Source organism: Marmota monax, unplaced genomic scaffold, assembly GCF_021218885.2.
Source record: "Marmota monax isolate L192 unplaced genomic scaffold, Marmota_monax_Labrador192_F-V1.1 WCK01_AAM20220418_F8-fsc00205, whole genome shotgun sequence".
Taxonomy (NCBI): Eukaryota; Metazoa; Chordata; class Mammalia; order Rodentia; family Sciuridae; genus Marmota; species Marmota monax.
In genome coordinates, this window is record NW_026692417.1 from 2,536,261 (window position 1) to 2,556,674 (window position 20,414).

The 20,414-nt window shown below is 47.0% G+C and overlaps 2 protein-coding genes across 5 annotated transcripts; both read right to left on the reverse strand.

The window, feature by feature from the left end:
- Positions 1-79: 79 nt before the first annotated feature.
- On the reverse strand, positions 80-4,148 carry Tmub2 (transmembrane and ubiquitin like domain containing 2). 3 transcript variants are annotated; one of them, XM_046442823.2, is made up of 4 exons: positions 3,996-4,119; positions 3,384-3,443; positions 1,512-2,078; positions 80-1,272 (listed from the first exon to the last, which is right to left on the reverse strand). In XM_046442823.2, the coding sequence occupies exons 2-4, from the start codon at positions 3,416-3,418 to the stop codon at positions 909-911; spliced, it is 966 nt and encodes a 321-aa protein (XP_046298779.1). In that variant the 5' UTR covers positions 3,419-3,443; positions 3,996-4,119; the 3' UTR covers positions 80-908. The 3 variants fall into 3 exon arrangements, with proteins under 3 accessions (XP_046298779.1, XP_046298780.1, XP_046298777.1); XM_046442824.2 differs by lacking the exon at positions 3,384-3,443 and having other exon boundaries at positions 3,996-4,148; XM_046442821.2 differs by lacking the exon at positions 3,996-4,119 and having other exon boundaries at positions 3,384-3,908.
- Positions 4,149-11,340: 7,192 nt separating this feature from the next.
- Asb16 (ankyrin repeat and SOCS box containing 16) lies at positions 11,341-19,653 on the reverse strand. 2 transcript variants are annotated; one of them, XM_046442904.2, is made up of 5 exons: positions 18,729-19,651; positions 15,957-16,224; positions 13,098-13,590; positions 12,620-12,733; positions 11,341-12,206 (listed from the first exon to the last, which is right to left on the reverse strand). In XM_046442904.2, exons 1-5 carry the CDS (start codon positions 19,027-19,029, stop codon positions 12,021-12,023), a joined length of 1,362 nt encoding a protein of 453 aa, XP_046298860.1. In that variant the 5' UTR covers positions 19,030-19,651; the 3' UTR covers positions 11,341-12,020. The 2 variants fall into 2 exon arrangements, with proteins under 2 accessions (XP_046298860.1, XP_046298861.1); XM_046442905.2 differs by lacking the exon at positions 12,620-12,733 and having other exon boundaries at positions 18,729-19,653.
- Between the last annotated feature and the right edge of the window lie 761 nt (positions 19,654-20,414).

The window sequence follows — 20,414 nt, forward strand, 5'->3', positions numbered from 1 at the left end:
GCTTGGCCTACCCACCCTCATTACCATGTGCTGGGGGCAGAGCAAAGCCATTCTCAATGTCACAGAAAGAGGCTCCATAGCCACAAAATGGAACTTTTATTTAGTTAGACACTAACCCTCCATCCAAGTGTCCCAGAGGCAAGGGCCCAGGGCTGAGTGAAGCATACCCAGAATTCGTCCTTGGAAGTCAGGGTAGGATGCTGGCTGAAAGCCAGTGCTGTCTTGCTTACAGCCTTAGGCCTAGGGTAGCAGCAGCTGTGGCCTAGCCTCTCCCAATGCTAGGGGCTTGGCCTTGTGCCCCAACCCCCTTCCTGACTGAGCTCTGTAGAAGACTCTTTAAAAAAAAAAAGTGCTTTGAAAAAAAGGGGGAACACCCTATTCCTGCTACAGGGGTAGAGGGAGGAGGTGGAAGCAGCTAGGTGCCTGTAGGGTGAGCTGGCACAACCTTCATCCCTGTCTCAAAAGACACTAGACTAAGGAATGGAAGGATACTCCAGGATCCCTACAGAAGTATGCCAGGGGTCATGCTGAGCTGCCCTGGCAGTGGCCTTGGGTGCTGAGGGATAGACATGCAAGATACAGGGAAGGGCTAGGGCCACAGCTGGGAGGGACTCAAAGCCTAGCCTTTCCATTCAGCTTGGCCTTTGGCTATGAGTTCCTTCAGGATTCTAAAAGTATAGGAAGGTGACATCCTTGTTTCTACCTGAGTTGTGCTTGCACAGGGGGGAATGTCTGTACCCCTGTGGACATAAGGGGAGGCCCCACACCTGCCTCCTGTGTCTTATGGATGGGGTGCCCACCACATCCTTTCCACCCCTCCCTCCCAGGCCCTTGGGCCCAGCTCTGGCCAGGAAAGTGGGGAGGCCATAGAGGAGGAAGACCATGCCTTTCATTTTCTCCCTATGTCCTTATCGTCCATACATCCCAAATATGAGGAAGCTGAAGAAGACTGTGACACCCACCAGGGAGACAGTAGCAGGTGCTGTGAAAAACTGACGGTAATTGATCCGGAAGTACCAGACTACACCCAAAAGCACTACAAACACGGGCACCATGAGACTGCCCACACTGATGCCAAGGCTGGGTGGCTCAGTGGCCGAGGGTGCCAGAGAAGTTGAGGGGCCTGTACCAGGTGCCCCTGGGGGTGAACGGTGGCAGTGAATCACACAGTTGTCAGTAATGTTCAGAGAACGCAGTGTGCGTGCTGGATCTTGTAGCAGGCGGCCCTGGTAGATCAATTTCATTTGGCTCTCCTGTCCAGGGAAATATTTGCTGAAAGGATGAAAAAGAAAGAGAGGCTGAGGCATAACAGGGCAAACAGGCCTGGACCAACAAAGGTGGGCAAAGGGAAAAACTGATGAGTAGATTTCTAAGGAAGTCTCCTCTCCACCCTTGGTAGGGGCCAAATTTTATGACCCCTTGCTGCTCTCAATTCTGCACCAGTCTCCTCAGAGGACACAAAGCCTTGGGACATGGGACATGAGCAGCTTCCCACTTTTCAACCCACTCACCTCTTCAGGGCACCCACAGTGTCCTCTGGCCTGGCAACAGCCAGCTCCTCAGTATCATTGAGGAACTTAAGCCGAACGTTGATGAAGCTGGGGCTGGGAGAAAGGCAGGTGCTATCCTCAGATCTCAGCAGGGCTTCTGGACTGCTGTTCTCTGTGCCCACTTGTCTTTTGGACAGGCCTTGGATGTCAAGGAGATGCTCAAGACTGGACTCCACACCACCCCCAGCAACAGGTTCCCCTGTGGAGTCTCCTCCACCTTCGCCAGTCTCTTCAGTCTTCTCATCATTACCCTCTGATGGATGGGGAAGTTCGGTAGGCTCTGAGGTGTTCTGGCCTGCCACCAGCTGGTCCACATGCCCTAGGTGAAGGACGGATGTGTCGCCTGCTGACACAATAGTGCCCAGGAGCTGGTTGCTACCGCTGTCTGCTACGTAGGTAGAGAGCCAAGCTAGGACCAAGGCTAGAATCAGCACCACCACACCTGCCACCACCATCACCTCATTACCCACACCCTCAATGAGGGTGACATCAGGGAGCTCCATGGTCTGGCTGCTGACTGGGTCCACGCTGCAGGAACAAAGGGGAATAGCATCAGCAGAGCCAGAGGGGTTGCAATAAGGCTCCTAGTTTAAGTTTTGAACTAAGCCAGTCCTGAAAATAAGTGGAGTTCAATATTCTGGGGTGGGGTGGGGTCGGGGGGACGACAAACCTACACAAGGATCACATGTATTTCACTTTGTACTCTAGACTTCCAACCTCAAGCTAAGGACTTGGCCTTGGGCACTATTAGAAAACTAGCTCACAGATGTCATGCCCACAATGAGCACAGATCATCAGCCTTCTCATCATTACCCTATGAGGAAAGCCTCATAACCTTGCTGCTGTGTCTCCTGCAACTGCTTTTTTTTCTTTTTTCTTTTGGTCGTTGATGGGTAAAACATTTGCTTCTTTGAACTTGGAGTTTCTCTAGGATTTCTAACACTTAGTCAAGCAAATATGCCCCTTAAACAGCCTCCAACTTAACTTCTGAGAGACTAAAAAGCCTGAAATACTTTATTTTGGAGCTCCTCTGGAGGTGTTATACAGTCACCCTTGTTGGACTGTCTCATAAGAGCCCCATCTCTTTCATTGTCACAGTTCATACCCAAATGTCAGGGGCCAAAGAAAACTAATCTACTGTCAACAGAAGAGTTAGATTACCCTAAAGGGACAATTCTTTAGGAGCCATAAGCAAACAGTAACTCTGCCTCCTCTCAAATTCTCTGACAGGCCCTGGGGAAATCTATGGGACAAACATCAGAAACACTACCCTTCTGGGTCACTGAGGGCTCACAACTGCAAAAACCGCTGTCTACATGTAACTGATTTGGAAATGATTCCACAACAGCTCTCACTATCACTAACTCAGTCTCTCATATTGTGAAGGTTCTCACTCTGCAGTTTCTTACACGGGAAGGATTTCTGCTTGGTCCTTGGAATACCTACTTCTTCCCTTGGAGAATCTGTTTTCACAGCTGTCCCTGGGCAAATCCATCTGACGATTATCATTATCAGACTATTCTCACAGCACCTATAAAATTTCATTATACTTATCTACCGGTCCATTTATTAGACTTCTAGAACACAAGGCTCACATGTATTTTTCTCTTTGTACTTAAGAGCCTAGCATAATGCCACCGTAGTTACTTCAAAAAGAGTTGTGGAACATATCAACATCTGAAGAGTTTACACATCCTGACTTAATAGACTGACCCTGAAGTCAGAAAACAAAACGAAACTATAATCTTGCCTCTTACTGGCCATGTAACCTGGATCATCTTTCCCAGAGACTTAGCCTTCTCATCAGTAAAATGGGTTAAAAATAGTACCTACCTCATAAGGTTGTTTTGAAGATGACGTGAAATCATTGAAGCAAAATAATCAGCACAGTGCCTGGCACATTGCAAATGTTCAATAAACAAATGGTAGGAATTATGTATCACTCCCACAATTAACCCCCGACAGTAAGAAGGTTAATGCCATTAACCGTGGTTTACAGAAAAGGAAACTGCGGCGGAGAGAGACGAGAACGACTGGCACAGACACAGGGAACTGTCGTGGGGAAGGGCCGGGTAGGATCCCAAGTCTTCTGCCTCGGAGGCCTTTGCTTTCTCCTCAGCCTGTGAGCCACCCTGACCACGGTAAGGAGGGGTCCCGGACCCGGCCTTTTCTGAGGCAGACTCCGCGTCTGGGCGGTCTTATTTTCGCGGGAATGGAGTGAAGTCCATGAGCCCCAGAAGCCAAAGGGCTACCGGGTCCAGGCCGCAGAGCTCAAGCCCAGATCTCTCAGTCGATGATGGAGAGGGGGGTCACAAACCGTCCACACCCCTCAAACTTCGGGGCGGGGCTGGGGAACTAGGGGCGGGGCTTGAGGGCGCGGGGAGTCATGGGAAATTAAAAGGAACTTGGACTGGTACTATGCTTGGATAGGAAGAAGGTCCTCACCTGAAAAGTCCAGGCTAAATGTTTTGACTTCACCAGGACAACCCCTGGACTCGTCTTCCCGTTCGGGCCGGGGGAGGGGCGGGCAATCCTCGATTTTGCTCAGGGTCCGGTCTCTTCCGGCCTTTCCCGGAAGCTGTTAAACTAGGGACAGGAAATCCCTCCTCCGCGCCTTACACTGATGACGCAAAGCTACGTAAGGCGGGCTGACGTAAACGTATTCTTTAAATAAAAGGGACAGGTTTCTCAGAGGAAAGAGGGGCGGAGTCATTGTTGGCGGGATCGTGGCCCTCCCTGCATGGCACGCCTGGTGGGCGGGGCCTTAGGCTGTCTGGAAAAGAGGCAGTGCCAAGAGGGGAGGAGTGAGTTGAGGGAGGTGTTTGAGAAAGGGGCGTGGTTTCCCTTCTGGAAGGTTTTCTCTGGTTGGCGCTACTGGGTAAAGAGGTTTCCCGCTTCCGGGCTGATGGGATTCATTACTCCTCTGCAACGTGCCCCAAATTCTAGGATAGTGGGATCAGTTAGGTCTGGTCTTTCTGATCTCCAAGAATTCCTCTATGAGTCGGAGCACGCCAGCTGCTTGGAAGGCTGGTAGAAGGGTCGCAAATTTGCGGACAACCTGAGCAACTCAGGGAGACCCTGTCTCAGAATAAAAAAGGAAAGGGTCGGAGATGTAATTCAGTAGTAGAGCGCCCTCAGCTCTGTATTAGTCAGGAAAACATACAAGGAGACAAGTTATTTGTCATCCAGTGCATGAAGAGTGCGGTCCAGATAGTGTGGGACCTTGATAATTTCGGGAAAGCACTTCAGGGACAAAGATTCAGCGCAGTCTTAAGGCCCAAGAAAAGCAGGAACCAAAAAAAGAAAAATTTCAACTTATAAGAATTTTTCCAATTTATTTTTTTTTCTAAAGACATGCTGGGGGATTTTGTTTTATGATGGACTATATTTCCTTTTTTTTGTGTGTGTGTGTGTGTGTGGTCCCGAGGATTGATCGTTGGGGTGCTTAACCATTGGGCAACACCACCAACCCTTTGTTTGTTTTTGGTACTAGGGATTGAAACCAGGAACACTTAAACACTGAGACACATCCCCAGCCCTTTTTATATATTTTATTTACAGACAGGGTCTAGCTAAATTGCTGAGGCTGGCTTTGAACTTGCGATTTTTTTAATATGATAATTACTCATAATGTAAAATTTACAATTTTAGCTGAAAGTGTATCTCGGTGGTAGAGTGGATTCCTGGCATGTTTGAGGCCCCTGAAAAAATTTTTTTTTCATCCCAGCACTGGATTTTTTTTTTAACATGTATACATGTCGAGTTAAAACTTTTTAACATGTATACTTCAGTGGTATTGAATACATCCACAACATTATGCACCCATCACGACTACTGTCCATTTGCTGCACCTATTAAATAGTAACTCCCCATTCCTCCTCTTTCTCTAGTCTGTTTTTTATCTGTAAATTTGCCTATTCGATTTTGCTCACTTAAGAGAAATCATGTAATATTTGTTCTCCCCCAACCCCAGTTTTCTTTTTCTTTCTTTTCTTTTTGAGATGAGATCTGCTATGTTGCCCAGGCTGGCTTTGAACCTCTTTTCCCAACTATCCAAGTAGTAGCAGGGATTATAAGCATATGCCACAAGCATATGCCACTGTGTCCATCAAGTTCGTTGCTTTCTAAGATTAAATAATATTCCACTGACTGTATATACCATATTTGGTTTATCTGTTCATCTGCTCGTGGACATTTGGGTCATTTCTACCTTTTGGCTATAGTGAATCATACTATTATGAACATTATTATACAAGTATCTGAGCTTTTTTTTTTTTCTCCGCCATGCTGGGAACTGAACTCAGGAGAGTTCTACTACTGAGCTATGTCCCCATGCCTTTTAATTTTTTATTTTGAGACAGGGTCTCACTAAATTGCCATGGGTGGCCTCAAACTTGTGATCCTCTTGCCTCAACCTTCCAAATTGCAGAGATTATGAGGTATGTGCTACCACACCTGGCTTGTATCTGTTTGAGTCCCTGCTTTCACTTCTTTGGTCTGGCTTTTTTTTTTTTTTTTCTCCTCCTCCTAGTGGTGAGGATTGTAACCAGGGGCTTGGACTTGCTAGGCAAGTACTGTACCAATGAGCTGCACTCTGAGCCTTTCTTAAAATTTTGAGACAAGGTCTTACTAAGTTGATAGAGATGGCCTTGAACTTGCCAGCCTCCTTTCTTAGTCCGGAGTCGCTGTGTACCACAATGTCCTGCTGTTAAGGTCTTTGATACATGATGTCACATTGTCCTCTGGGGAAATATATATCTAATTCCCTTATTCCCAGCTGTGTGTTGAGGTACCCCTAAAGTTCCCTTCCCCAAAGATATAAGGTAGAGTCTAGAGAGGAACAGACTAGATGGGGGAGGTTTTAAGAGATGAGAAAATCCTAAAGATGTTTATATGCCAAGAAGGAGAAGCAGAGTAGGGAAAGAATGAAGAAAAAAGGCAATTTGAGAAGGGAATCATTACTGAGTAGTGTTCTCTGGAAGTAGAGAAGGGTCCATCAGGTGATTGGGCTTGCCCTGGGCAGAAGGTGGGGTATCTGGCCTCCTCAGGGCACTGGGCACCTGACCCATCCATTTGGGTGGATTTAGATACACACACACTATGTTCTTCCCCTCCTCCCACTACATGGACTGACATCTGCCTAACATTACACTACATTTGTCATTTTTCATTATTGTGTCTTACCAAATTGCCTAAGATCAGGAACTGTTTTTTTTTTTTTCTGTCACCCCCCCCCCCACCAAATCTGTTTCAGATTACTTGATACAGATTTTTCCCCAGTACTGAACCCAGGATCTTGCACTACTAAGCAAGTGGTCTACCACTGTGCTACATCCTCAGCCCACTGATAAAGATTTATTAAGTGAATGATGGTTAGATTCAGCAAAGTTGTGGGAAGAGGTGGGGAACTTGAGAGACTTCTGTCATCTACTGGCCAGAGGCGATGTCTCAAGATAGTCTTGTCAGTGAGGTGAAATAGATGGAAAGAAGAAGGAAAGACTTGTTAGGGCTGGAGACATACTCAGAATGCCAGCACCTGGGATGAAGGGTTGGAAAAGTGAACAAAGCTGACAAGTTGATAGAGATGGCCTTGAACTTGCCAGCCTCCTTTCTCAGTGTGAGAGTTTGAGGAGTGTGTCCAGCAAAAGAAGAAGAGGTAGCTGACTTAAAGGTGTCTTGAAAGAGGGGCTTTTAGGGTTGGGTTTTGGGGGTGGAGAAATTGCAAGAGGAAAGCAAGAAAAGAAGTAGGCTTCTTTATATAAAAATATAACAATTCTATATATAAACATGTTTCTATTTCTTCTATATAAATATAACAATTATATTTAAAACTAAGCTTTTTGTTTTTGTTTGTTTCATTATCAGGGATTGAACCCAGGGGTGCTTAACCACTGAGACACATCCAGAACCCTTTTAATCTTTTATTTTGAGACAGGGTCTCACTGAGTTGCTTAGGGCCTCCTTAAGTTGCTGAGTCTGCCATGTGACCAGCGCTGGCTTCATAAAAGAAGGTTCGATTCATGAGTAAATGCTAGGGAGTTTTAAATTAAGGAGACGAGACTCTTATTGCCTTTAACACCAGCTCCTAGATGGCTTCTCCTAGCTCCTGCCTCCAGCCACCTAATGCTGTAGCGGGGTTTACAGAAGAGACTATCGAGAAAGAGAGAACACGCCAGGGAGTGGACTTTTATTGGGGAACAAAAAATTCCAGGGAAAATCCCATCCAGTGAAGGTTAAGGGGGGCAGCATCCCAAGGTCAGGGGCGACGATTGGATCTTCGGGGCAGTGGCCAGGCACGCCTCTGCACGGACAAGCAGAGGAGAAGGGTGGGGAATAGCTCTGACACAGCTGTGTCTAAGTGCCTCTCACCCAGCCAGGGAGGTAACTCAAATCATGTGCGAGGATGGCCTCCCACAGTTGAGGCTGGCTTTGAACTTGTGATTCTCCTGCCTCAGACTTCTAAGCCACGGGGATTACAGGCATACACCACCACACCACCGTACCCAGTTTGACAGACTATTTTAATGGATCCTTGGACATTTTAATGATGTAGTTTATGAGATGTTTATTTTTATTAACTATTGAACTTAGGCATTTTTATGCCTTTATGTACAATTATAATAGCTATCGAATGGTGACTATATCTCTAAATCCTGCCTTAAATGCTTTTAGTGAATGCATTTTATTAAAAAATAGGACTGAGAATGGATATAGCTCAATGGTAGAGCATTTGTGTAGCATGTGTGAGGCCCTGAGTTCAATCCTCAGCCCCACAAAAAAAGAAAAAGAAAAAATATATACAGAGAAATGTATATGTGTGTGTGTATAATTTCAGAAGAATTCATACCCTTTATTTAAAAAAAAACAAAAAACTCAAATACCACAATAAAAAAATCCATCAGCTCAGTCCCTCTCCCTCTCCCCTCTCTACAGGGGAATTCTTGGTCACCAAACTTCCAGGTCTTTTTATATTTTATTCTCATAGAGTTTCGTTTTGTTTGCTGTAGATATCATATTCCAGACTGTTTTTGTCTCCTTAACAACGGTCTTGGAAATCTTTCCAAAGCAATACACATACTGGTCAGTTGGAATTCCTTCCCAGTTCTATCTTGCTACTACCTTTTGTAAAGGCTAAATTGTATTCCATAGTGTGGAACCCACATTGGGTTGCTGCAAGCAATGCTGAGATGACTATTCTGGTAATTGCCCACCTTTTATGTAAATGGGGAGCAATGTTTACAGATACTGCCAAATTGCTGGCCAGAGAAGCAACAGGATTTGCAAGAATCCATTTCTCCATCTCTTATTATCATTATTATTTTTTGGGGGGGAATATACTGGGGATTAAACCCAGGGGCACTTATCCACTGAGCCACATCTCCAGCCCTTTTTATTTTTTGAGATGGGGTCTCACTAAGTTGCTGAGGCTGGCTTTGAACTTGTGATCCTCCTGCCTGTTTCCTAAGTCACTGGGATTACAGGTGTGCACCACCAAGCCCTGCTCATTTTTTAATTTTTTCCAGTACTAGGGATTTAACCCAGGACCTGGGGAATACTAAGCAAACACTCTACCACTGAGCTTCATCCACCCCTTTATTTCTTCATCTCTTCACCGGCACTGCATACTACCAATCTTTAAATTTTTTTCCAAACCAGTGAGGGAATGATAATGTTTTATTTGAATTTGTATTTCCCTGGTTGCTGGTGAGGTAAAGCATCATCATTCATTTATTGACAGGTATGTGAGTGTCTACTCTCTGCAAGGCACTGAGTCAGCAATGGTGGATAAACTGGGTGCAGTAGCTCATGTCTATAATCCCAGCCAATTGGGGAAGCTGGGGCAGGAGGATTGCAAGTTTGAGGCTAACCTCAGCAACTTAGCAAGACACTTTTTTTAATATTATTGTAATTTTTATACCTTTATTATTTACTTTTTATGTGGTGCTGAAGCTCGAACCCGGTGCCTCACATATGCTAGGCAAATCCTTTGTCACTGAGCTATAACCACAGCCCTGAAGACCCTGTCTTAAAACAAAAAGTAAAAAGAACTGGGGATGTAGCTCATTGGTAAAGTGCCTCTGGGTTCAATCCCCAGGATCTCCCTCCGCACCAAAAAAAAAGTGGTCCTTCCTGCTCTCACAGATTGAAGAAATGAAGAATTAATGAAATAATACATATTTATACATGTATCTTTAAAAACAAACAGGTTATCTTGTAGTTGTAATAGAAAAAGGGACTGAGGCTAGGGCTCAGTGGTGGAGCGCTTGCCTTGCAAGTGTGAGGCACTGGGTTCAATCCTCAGCACCACATAAAAAATAAAGATATTGTGTCCAACCTAAAAAAAAAAAAAAAAAAGAAGTATTAGAAGAGGCTGGACTGGCTGGGGTCTGTCTGCTATAACAGGAAAGTTTAACATCTGAGTCTCCCAGCCAGGGAGATTTCCTTTTCTTCTGTTAGGCCTTTTTGGCTCTGTGAAACTAAAACAAAACTTCCATCCAGAAAGGAGAGGTTGCTGCTCTGCTTAACCAGGTCAAAGACTGTCTTGTGTTAGTGAAAGGGAATCCCTGCAGACACAACTCCCTGGAGAAGGGAAAGCCCAACAGGCTGCCAGAGGCAGACCCAGGGCTCCTGATCTCTGTCACAGCCACCACTGCTGCCAGACTCCAACTGGCAATGGGAGAGCCCAGGATCCCTCAGCTGAAGGACAGGAGCTCAGGCTTCTGGGCAACCCTCTGTTCCCTCCTGTGGTGGCTGCCATCTGCTGATCTGTGAGGGACCTTGTGTTCTATAATGTTTTCCTATTACCAGTACTAGTAGCTCAGGGCAGAAAACTTGGAAGCCACAAAAGAGCAGAGTGGGAAAATAAACAGTGATGGGACCTTAGTCACATTGAAACCTAACAAAGTCCATGCTTTTGTTCTATGCACAGATCATTTCTTTGCATTCACAAAAACTGGCTTGCCTTGAAAAGCTCCCTCCTAAAAGTAAGTGTACTTTTGACTCTGGGATCAGAAGTGACAGGGGGAACAGCTGGTCCTCCCATCATGGGCCCTCAGAGATTATTTTGTAGTGACTGCTATTTAAGATACCATGTGTTACTTGGGGGTGGGGAGGCCACATCATAAATGTCCTAGGCTTTAAGCATTTTCTGAAATGCCTGTTTAAGGAACAGAGCTCTAGTCTCAGCCTAGTGGAGGCAGATACTGGTACTTAATAAATAAGTACTAAGCCAGGGAAGGCTACAGCTGGGATGGTCAAAGGAAGGTACTGAACTGACTCTTGAGGATCTATCTGAACTGAGTCTTGAGGATCAAATCAACCTTGACTAGGCCAAAAAAAATGTATATCAAGCAGAGGGAACCACACAGGCAGACTCCTGAAAGCAAAGAAGAGCCGGTCATATCCAGCAATTGGTAACTAGTTTACTAAGGTTGGATTCCAGGAATTTGGGACGAGAAGGGGAGTCAGGAAGCCAGAGAACATGCAGAGGCCAATGTCTAGAGACTTCATTTTGTTGAGGTCTTTTTGTTTTTGCAGTACTAGGGATAGAACCCAGGGCCTTGCACATTCTAAGCAAGTGCTCTACCACTGAGCTACACCCCAAGGACCCCTTTTGTTGCGTTTTGATTTTGCCTGAAGGTAGAGAGAGCCACTACTGGAATGATCAGAGGTGTGACTCAAAGATTATTTCAGCATCCATTCAAGGCATGGGTTTCAAGACCCGCCTTGAGGTGACAAAGGCAGGTTGGGTGGGTGCTGCAGTCTGGCTGGGCACAAAATCACGAGCCACTCAAGCAGGAACAAACTTTATTTTTGAAACTGCCGCCAATGCCCCGTAGGCTCCCGGGAAGATTGCCGACCCACGCGGCTTCTCCAGAGTCCCAACAGGAAGTCCCTCCTCCGGAATTCCCTCCTACCGCACTTCCCCAACCAATGGGAACTCTCCAGGAGTCCTGTAGCAGGCCAAGGTGAACAGCAGGAGTCCAATATTCATATGAATGCAAATCTTAACATAATCATATCATCTCAATGGCTTGCTGGCATCACCTTTCAACCAAAAATGCCATGCATCATATTACTTGGCTGTGGCTCTTAGCAGGTGGGAACAGGGCAGGCAGAGGCAAGACCTTGTCACTCTTTAAGAGGCAGAACAGGTATATGGGTGGCGGGAGAGAGAGGCACCAAGGACACCACAGTAGATGGAGGAGCCATCCAATCATGCCCAGGCAGGGGAGGTGAACATTCTTTGAGTCTGGGAACAGGCTGAGTATAGATCTTCCCCTGGGGAAAGGGTCTGAAGCTCAGGATGGCGGATGGTCATCAGGTGGCTCAAGAAGCTAGTGGAAGGATGAGCTGGTCCAGGAGGGTGTGTGAAGCACAAAGATGAGAGCCAGCAATCATTTCCCTAGGGTTGAGGACAGGGATAGATAGAAGGGGCAGGACAGCTGTGGCAGTGGCCTGTCATGGAGCTCACTGGATGCATCCCTCCACACGAAGCAGCAGGTAGTCTCGGAGAAGTGGGGGCAGTGGGAGCTGGGTGGCAGCCTGCCGACAGCGACTACCCAACTGGGCTCGCACTGCCAGTCGGGCCAGGTGCTGCAGCCGCCGCGGCTGGTTTACCATGCATAGGGCCGAGCTGTAGAAGGCTTCATGCTCCTAGGCCAGGAGGGAAAGAGGGTCAGTTGGCCCAGCTCCCTTGACTCTGCCCTTCCATCTAGGGCAACCTAGCAGTGAGGTGCTGGGCTTCTGCAACCTGCATCCACTTGGTATATCTGGAAGGACTTGGATTCATAGGTGAGAGGCCCTGGCATGGTAGGGGAGCTGGGGCTCCCTACACCTCAGGGCAGGGTCTCAGCCATGTTGGTGAGCGAGGCTGGGCAGGTGTGTAAAAGCAGAGGTCAGCCTGTACTACAAGAGTTGGGAGGCCAAGGGTTTCACTCTGCCCATCCTCTTCTGCAGAGGGCTTTCCTGCGCCTCCCTCCAGAAGCTGGTCCCTGAGGGACAGGCGTGTGGCTCATCTTTTCTCACCATCCCCTCAGGAAGGAGCTCTGCCCTTGGGGTGGACATACCTGCCACAGCTCAGGAAGCACTGCCTCCACCCAAGTATCACAGGATGGGATGCAAGGATAGGCATTAAGCAGAACTTCCAGAGCCCGAGGGAAGTTGGCACAATGTTTTAGCATCTAGGAATCAAAAGAGGGTCTTAGGGGCTCCTTGCCTCCCCCATCCAAGGGCAGATCCAAGCTCAGCCTAATCCAAATCCCCACTCACACTCTTGTTTGGGGAACTAAGATCTGAGTTTCTCATCCTTCATCATGCTTGTTTCCCCAGCCTCAAGCATGCTCCAACCTCTTGGCTAGAGTTTCCTTCAATGCTTGGACACTGCACCCCCAACCCTCTCTCCACTCCCAAGATGGGGAGGAACCTCTGGCAACTGAGGATGGCCTTTCCAGTCTCTTGGAACACTCTCTTTCCCAGAGGCAGGGCTGCTGCAACTCAGCCCCCAAACCCTCATCCCAGCCTCCTTCCTCAGCCTCCCCCACTCACCTCAGGGCACACAGGCTGGGCCCCATAGTCCAGCAGCACTGAAAAGAGGACCTCGGGTTCCCAGTTGGGGGCATCCTGCACAGCCTGCAGAGCGCAGTCCATGGGTGTGTGGCCCGCTCCGTTGGGGAGCCAAGCGCAGGCTCCGTATCGCAGCAGCAGCTCAGCCAGGGCCCCGCAGCCGTTGGCACAGGCATTGTGCAGTGGTGTATGGCGCTTACGCCCAGCTGCCCGGGGGTCAGCCCCGGCCTCTAGGAGGTGCCGTGCCGCAGCCTCATGCTGTCGGCTGCTGCCCGGGCCCTCAGCTCCAGCGCAAGCTGCGTTCAGCGCTGTCTCCCCCTGGCTGGTGCGCAGGCCCACTTTGGCACCTTTCTGTAGGTAAAGAACCACGTGCGCCTCCAGGCCACGCGCTGCCGCCACGTGCAGGGGCGTCACCTCACTCTCCTTGGCTGCTGAGTTCACGGTTGCTCCTGCCTCCAGCAGCAGCTTGGCACACCTGGAAACAGGAATGCAAGGGCCCAAGGTCAGGACTGAGAGCAACCCCCCTTCTTCCCACCCCTCTACTTCGAGGTACATACAGCCTCATGTTCTCCAGATCACAAAAGCCCCATGACAGACACCAGAGATGGAAGGCCCCATCAGAGCTACCAGAAGCGTCTTAATTTTCACATGAAAAAATTAAGGTCTTGCACAGCAGCTAAGGACACATAACAAATTAGTGGTTGCACCAGAATTAGTACTCCCTCCTTGATTTCACCCTTACTCTTCATTAAAATGGGACCCCAAGGCCTGAGCTTAGATCATTTGCCAGTGGTCTAACATTTTGATAGCACAAGATTTTGAAAACCCATTCCTATGTGCACTATGAAACAAATTTAAAGCACATGAGGCAAAACAATAAATAAATAGAAATCTTAATATTATCTCCCTGCCTCCAAATTTGAAGACCATTCTTCTAGACCAAGCCAGGTTCATTTGGGCAAAGGAAGGTACTTGGGGACCTCCCTACTCAACTTTCCCCCTAGACAAAACAAAATTAAACAAAAAGCGTTTTAAAGAGCACATGTTTCACAGTCTCCAAGATCCTGGAAAAATTATTGGCCAGAACACCACTGCCGCAAACATGCATTATTACCCACCGTGGACAAAACCAAACATGCAACAAACTAATAATGATGAAACTAAACTAAGAATCATTTATAATTAAAAATCCAGAATGGGGGCTGGGGTTGTGGCTCAGCATTAGAGGGCTGGCACAGCATGTGTGAGGCTCTGGGTTCAATCCTCAGCACCACATAAAAATAAATAAATAAAATAAAGGTATTGTTTCCAACTACAACTAAAATAAATAAATAAATAAAGCCAGAATGGCAGTTGCTGGAAAGCTAAAAGCAGATTCATCAACCCCAGTGAAACTCTAATAATCAGGTATCCTTTCCCCAGATGGCTAGGATGCCAAGTTCAATAGGTGTTTTTCTCAGTGTCCAAAAGTCAAGTAGCAACCAGTTTTCCAAGAACTACTGAACTCATTTCCTCAGCGAATTCTAATCATGGGCTAATTTTTGTTTCTAAATACTTAATTTAGCAGCTGGACATGGTGGCACATGCCTGTAATCCCAAGCAGCTCAGGAGGCTAAGGCAGGAGGATCTTAAGTTCAAGAACAGCCTCAGCAACTTAGTAAGGCCCTAAGCAAATTAGTGAGACCTTGTCTCTAAATAAAATATATAAAAGGGCTGGGGATGTGACTCAGTGGTGAAGTGCCCCTGTTTTCAATCCCTGGTACTAAAAAAAAAAAAAAAAATTAAAGAGCCAGGCATGGTGGCACATGCCTGTAATCCGAGTGGCTCAAGAGGTTGAGGCAGGAGGATCCCAGGTTCGAAGCCAGCCTCAGCAATTTAACAAGACGTAAGCAACCTAGTGAGACCCTGTCTCAAAATAAAAAATAAAAAGGGCTAGGAATGTGGCTCAATGGTTAAGCGCCCCTGGGTTCAATACCTGATATCAAAAAATAAATACTTAAATTTAAGTAACACTTAAAATTTCATTCAATAGGCTTCCAGAAAGTGGCCATTTTCACTTTGCGTAAAAGAATAAGTCTGTTGGGAAGTGCTTGTTCCCAGCCACATCAGACACACCCATAAAAACCTAAGAAAGAGTTGGCAAATTTGGATCACTTCCCGGTCCACCACTGGCCTAGATCTAGCAGGGAGAGAGATCCCCAGCATGTGGGCTGTGCAATGTCTTGAATCATTACCTGCTAGCCCAGTCTGTTGACTTGACTTGTAAAAGGGCAAATATCATGTAAAAGGGGTCAACCACTGTTGACCTTAAAAAAGGAAGGAAAAGCAAAGAAGAGGGACTGATGGTGAGGCTGGGAAACATGGCTAGATGTTTCCTGGTGCCTTTCTTAATCTGACTATAGAGGATTCACAGGGAATTTGAAACTAGAATTGGAACAGGGGTTTTCCCAAAAGAAACAAGGCTTCTGCCTCCTGAGTTTAACACATGTGATATTGGACAAGACACTAAATCTTTCTGAGCCTCAATTTTCTCATTTATAGACTGAGGCCTGTCTGCAGGTTGTTATGAAGATGTATATGGCAGTGGCTCACGCTAGCAATCCCAGTACTCAGGAGACTAAGGCAGGGGATCCTAAGTTTGAGGTCAGACTGGGCAACTTAGCAAGACCCTATCTCAAAAAAAAGGGGGTGGATTGGGGTTTGTAGCTCAGTGGCAGAATGCTTTGGGAACCACAAAGCTGGGTTTGGATGTCAAGTTCTTCTTGTCTTGGCCATGCAAGCTAAAGACACACATGCATACACACACTCCTGCCCAAATCATCCCCACCCACGGGCACCTACTGCAAGGACTCAGGGGTTGTGCAGAAGTGCAAGGGTGTAGTGCCCTCCTCTGACAGCACATTAGCCTTGGCACCGAAGGTCAACAGCAGCCGCACACAGTCAGTCTGGGCTCTGGCACAGGCCTCGTGCAAGGCAGCCCGGCCTCCAACACGGGCATCCAGCTCTGCCCCCTGCAGGATCAGGTGGCGGGTGCAATCCATGTAGCCTCTGGCCGCAGTGATGGTGAGGGGTGCTGTCTGCTTGGTCTTGGGTGTCAGTACCCAGAACCCTAAGAACAAGTAGAATTGGTGGACTGGATAAGATGGGTGGGAAGGGCAAGGTTGGGGATACTGGCTTGTAGCTGACAGTTAGGGCTGGTCTCCCCCTGCAGAGTCCACTAAACACAAGCACTGTCCCAGGCTGTATCTGTGGAAAGGAACTCAAGGCCTGAATTGGGAGTATAAATTAGAACAGCTTTTTAGAATATTTTCTCAGTCTGTAAGAAAACATAGTATGTATCACAGAAAAGAATAATTGCTATAAAATCACAACAGCCTTGGGGCTGGGGTTATGGCTCAGCAGTAGAGCGCTTGCCTCGAGCGAGGTCCTGGGTTCGATCCTCAGTACCACATATAAATAGTTATTGGGTTCAACTACAAATACAAAAATAAATATTTTTAAAAAATCACAAACGCCAATTAAGGAAACCTTAGGGTCTTTGAGCTGCTAATGGATTTGGTGGTTCTTTTTGTTCACCTCTGGCTTTGTGGTGCAGTAGTTATGCACAGGTGGGCCTGGGCCTGAGCCTAGGAAAGGCCAAAGAACAAAAATGAGTTGTAGGATACTCCTGGGCAGAGAGAATTGGGTGGAAGTAGGCGGAATGATGGAGGGGGAGGATTAGAGGTGGAATGGGGAAAAAAAAGGATTGAGGAAAGGGGAATGATCATGTGACTGGTGTTAGATTCAAAAGTTGGAAATAGTCCAGGACTTATTTAAAAGACATTGATACTTAATAGGTTATTTGCATGCTAGCAAAGTAAGTCCTTGGTTTCTCCAAATCTTTGGTAAAGCATGTTTTGCTTTTTATTAGGATTGAAATTAAAGCTAAGCCCCATCCAGGGAATAAGCTGCGGGACAAGACCAGGAGGCCCTGGGTGAGGTCACAGTCTCACTATCATGGTCAGACAGAATTTCCAGCATGGAGTGACTGTGATTCATCTGGATCTGTAAGCTCTCCCCAGGATTTTGAAGGCCCCAATCCAAGGATGGGGTTTGAGACAATCTTCTGCTAATCTTCATTGCAGTCTCACTTGAGGTATTCGGTTGATATGAACAAATCTGCTAGCCAGAATGCATCCTAGAAAAATCATTTGGCAAGTACATAAAGATGTTCATCACACTGCTATTTTAAACAGTTAAGGGACCATGAGGCCCTGAGTTCAACAAAAAAATAAAATTAAATTAAAAAAAAAAGTTAAGGGGTGACTGGGGATGTACCTCAGTGGTAGAGTGCTTACCTAGCATGCCTGCATTTGAACCCCAGCACCACAAGAAATAAATAACTAAAAGTTAAAAAAAAGCTTCTTTTTATGGGGAGGGGGTACTAAGGATTGAACCTGGGGAGCTTTATCACTGAACTGCCTCCCTATTTATTTTGTAATTTTTCATTTTTAGACAGGGTCTCTCTAAGTTGCTGAGGGTTTTGTTAAGTTGCTAGGACTGGCCCTGAACTTGCGATCTTTATGCCTCAGCCTCTCAAATCACTGGGATTACAGGTGTGCACCACTGTGCCTGACTTAAAGATACTTTTTTTAAAAAAATAAACTAATCTATCGTCTGTATCTGGGGGCTTGTTATATAAATCATGGTGTACACCTGCATAGAATTTATGCACCTATTTAAAATATTTTATAGATTTATGGTTATTGGCATGGAAAGATGTTACATGAAAAAAAAAATCAGGTTATAAAATTGCATGTGAGGTGGGGGTGTAGTTCAGTGATAGAATGCATGCTTAGCATGCAAGAGGCCTTGGGTTCAAACCTCAGCACCAAAAAATAAAATAAAATTTTATGTGGGATGTAATTTTATTCTTTTTTTAAAATATTTTTTTTAGTTGTAGATGGACACAATATTTTTATTTTATTTTATGTGGTGCCAAGGATCGAACCCAGTGCCTCACACATGCTAGGCAGCGCTCTACCACTGAACCACAATCTTGGCCCCTCATTCTTTTGTTTTTTTCCCCTCTTAGTTGTAGATGGACACAATACCTTTATTTATTTTATTTTGTGTGGCACTGAGGGCTGAACCCAGTGCCTCACTTGTGTGAAGCGAGCACCCTACCACTAAGCTATAACCTGAGCCCTGTAATTTTATTCTATGAAAGAAAAAAAAAATTCAAATGTGTGGGAGATATGTCTATTCAATTATTTGTCAACTAAATATAAAATTTACACAATCTGTATATAATACGCTTAGAGATTATAACTTTTGGGCTGGGGTTGTGGTTCAGAGGTAGAGCACTTGCCTAGCATGTGTGAAGCACTGGGTTTGATCCTCAGCACCACATATAAATAAATGAATAAAATAAAGGTCCATCAACAATTTTTTTTTTTAATAATATAACTTTTAATTCTGAAAAGATACATAGACCACCACTTCCGATAGGTGGTGGCAAGGGATGGTCTAGTTTTGGGTGTGCAGGGAGAGGATGAGCCTAGATTCTCCCCCTCCCCTCCCCCACCCTTCTTTGTTCTCCCTCCTCCCTGACCTCTCCCTGGTGCTCCTTACCCTGTTCTGCTGACCAGGCCAGCTGGTTGCTCACAGTCTCCACAATCATGTTGGCAGCCTCTTCATCTTGGAACAGAGCTTGAACCTGCTGCAGGTCACCAGAGAAGAGGGCATTGTGGACAGCTGGGTCCCGGCAGGAGCGGCGAGGCCTTGTGAGTCGGGCCTGGAAACTTGAGGGGCACCTGTGGCTGCGGCACTGCTGGGCAGCTGCCCGTCGCCGATCCTCCCATTCCAGCCACTCCCGCTGCAGGCGGAGAGCACGCAGTGTAGAGGAGGTGAAGGGGAAGGTCTCCCCTGCCATGGGGAGGGGCCCGGGAGACTGGGCAGTGGCACCTGGACAGATCCTTGTTCCTCAGCGGGACTACCACCCTCGCTCTGGAGAATCAGCCTGTTTCCTCCCCCTTCCCCGTGAGCAGGGAGAAGAGCAGCTGAGACTATAAATAGGCTCTTCACTACTCTGGTAAACAGTTTGCCGACAATCATGATCCTGGTGCAGAGATGGTGCTGGGCCAGCTCCTGCCCCATTTGATTGGTCAGCAGGTCCTCAACTGAGGCTACCTCAGGACTCCAGGACCGCATCCTCCTACATCTCTAGTGTGTCTCGGGTTGGCAAGGTCCAAGATGAGTGAAGCAGGCAGCCATGGGATGGGATGGGATGGGAAGGGCCAGGCCGAGGGAGGGTGATACAGCCTCTGTGACGTTGACTAGAGAGCAGGAGCCCAGGTTGGCCCATAGGGAGGAGAGAGGGCAGATCTCAGCACAGGAAGTAAGGGGAGGTTGGGACTGATAACTGAGAAGATGAACAGCTCTTCCTGGCACCTATAGTAATAGCAATATGCATGTGGTGTGAACCTTTACAATTTAAGTCACGTTCATATCCATCTTCATTTGGGTGACCAGGTAAATAATACAGTAATACAAAACAGGTTTTGACAGTAAATGATATGGTTAGGTTAATTATCAATTGAACTCCCAAGTTGGGAGGTCTTAGCTCTGTTTTAAGATTTAAGGCTTAACAAGGAAAATCACTAGCTCATGGTCGCATGGCTTGAGGGCCAGAGCCAAGACCCCATCATGGGCCTGATGCCATGGACAGTGCATTTTGGGCCCAGCTGCTGTGACCACATGTGGTGAAGACAGTTCTGTAAGCCTCCCCACTCCCTGAGCGGGACAGTGTGGTCTTTGGTCTCCACAGACTACCCTCAATGATTACTGTCCCTCCAGCTCCTAAGGGGATGCACATGCATGCCTGAAGGGGGCAAGGGATTGACCTTGAAACTCTGGAGACTGAACTAGAGAGATCTTCTAGCTGCAAACCTGTTTACTCTGAAGAGAAGGCAGCTCTGCTTCCAGGAGCCTCTAGGGGGAGGAATGAGACCGTGAAACCACCCCAGCTGGTGTGACTGACAGGCTGTGGAAGGGGAGGGCAAAAGGACACCACCCATGGCCCACTGAAGTTCTTCTAACTCCAGAATTGGCAGGCTGAGGCTGGGCTGATGTCTGCCCCACAGTGCAGTGCGCTCTTGGTGCTCCTCCCTGCCCTGGCCCTGCCATAACCTCTGCATGGGTAGCTTACACTTTGTCCTCTCCCTGGTCCCTGCACACAGACTAATTCTAACTCCTGTTCTCACATTCTCAGTCACTGTCAAGTTCAGGCTCTCAAAGCCTTAAAGCAGGATCAGCCCA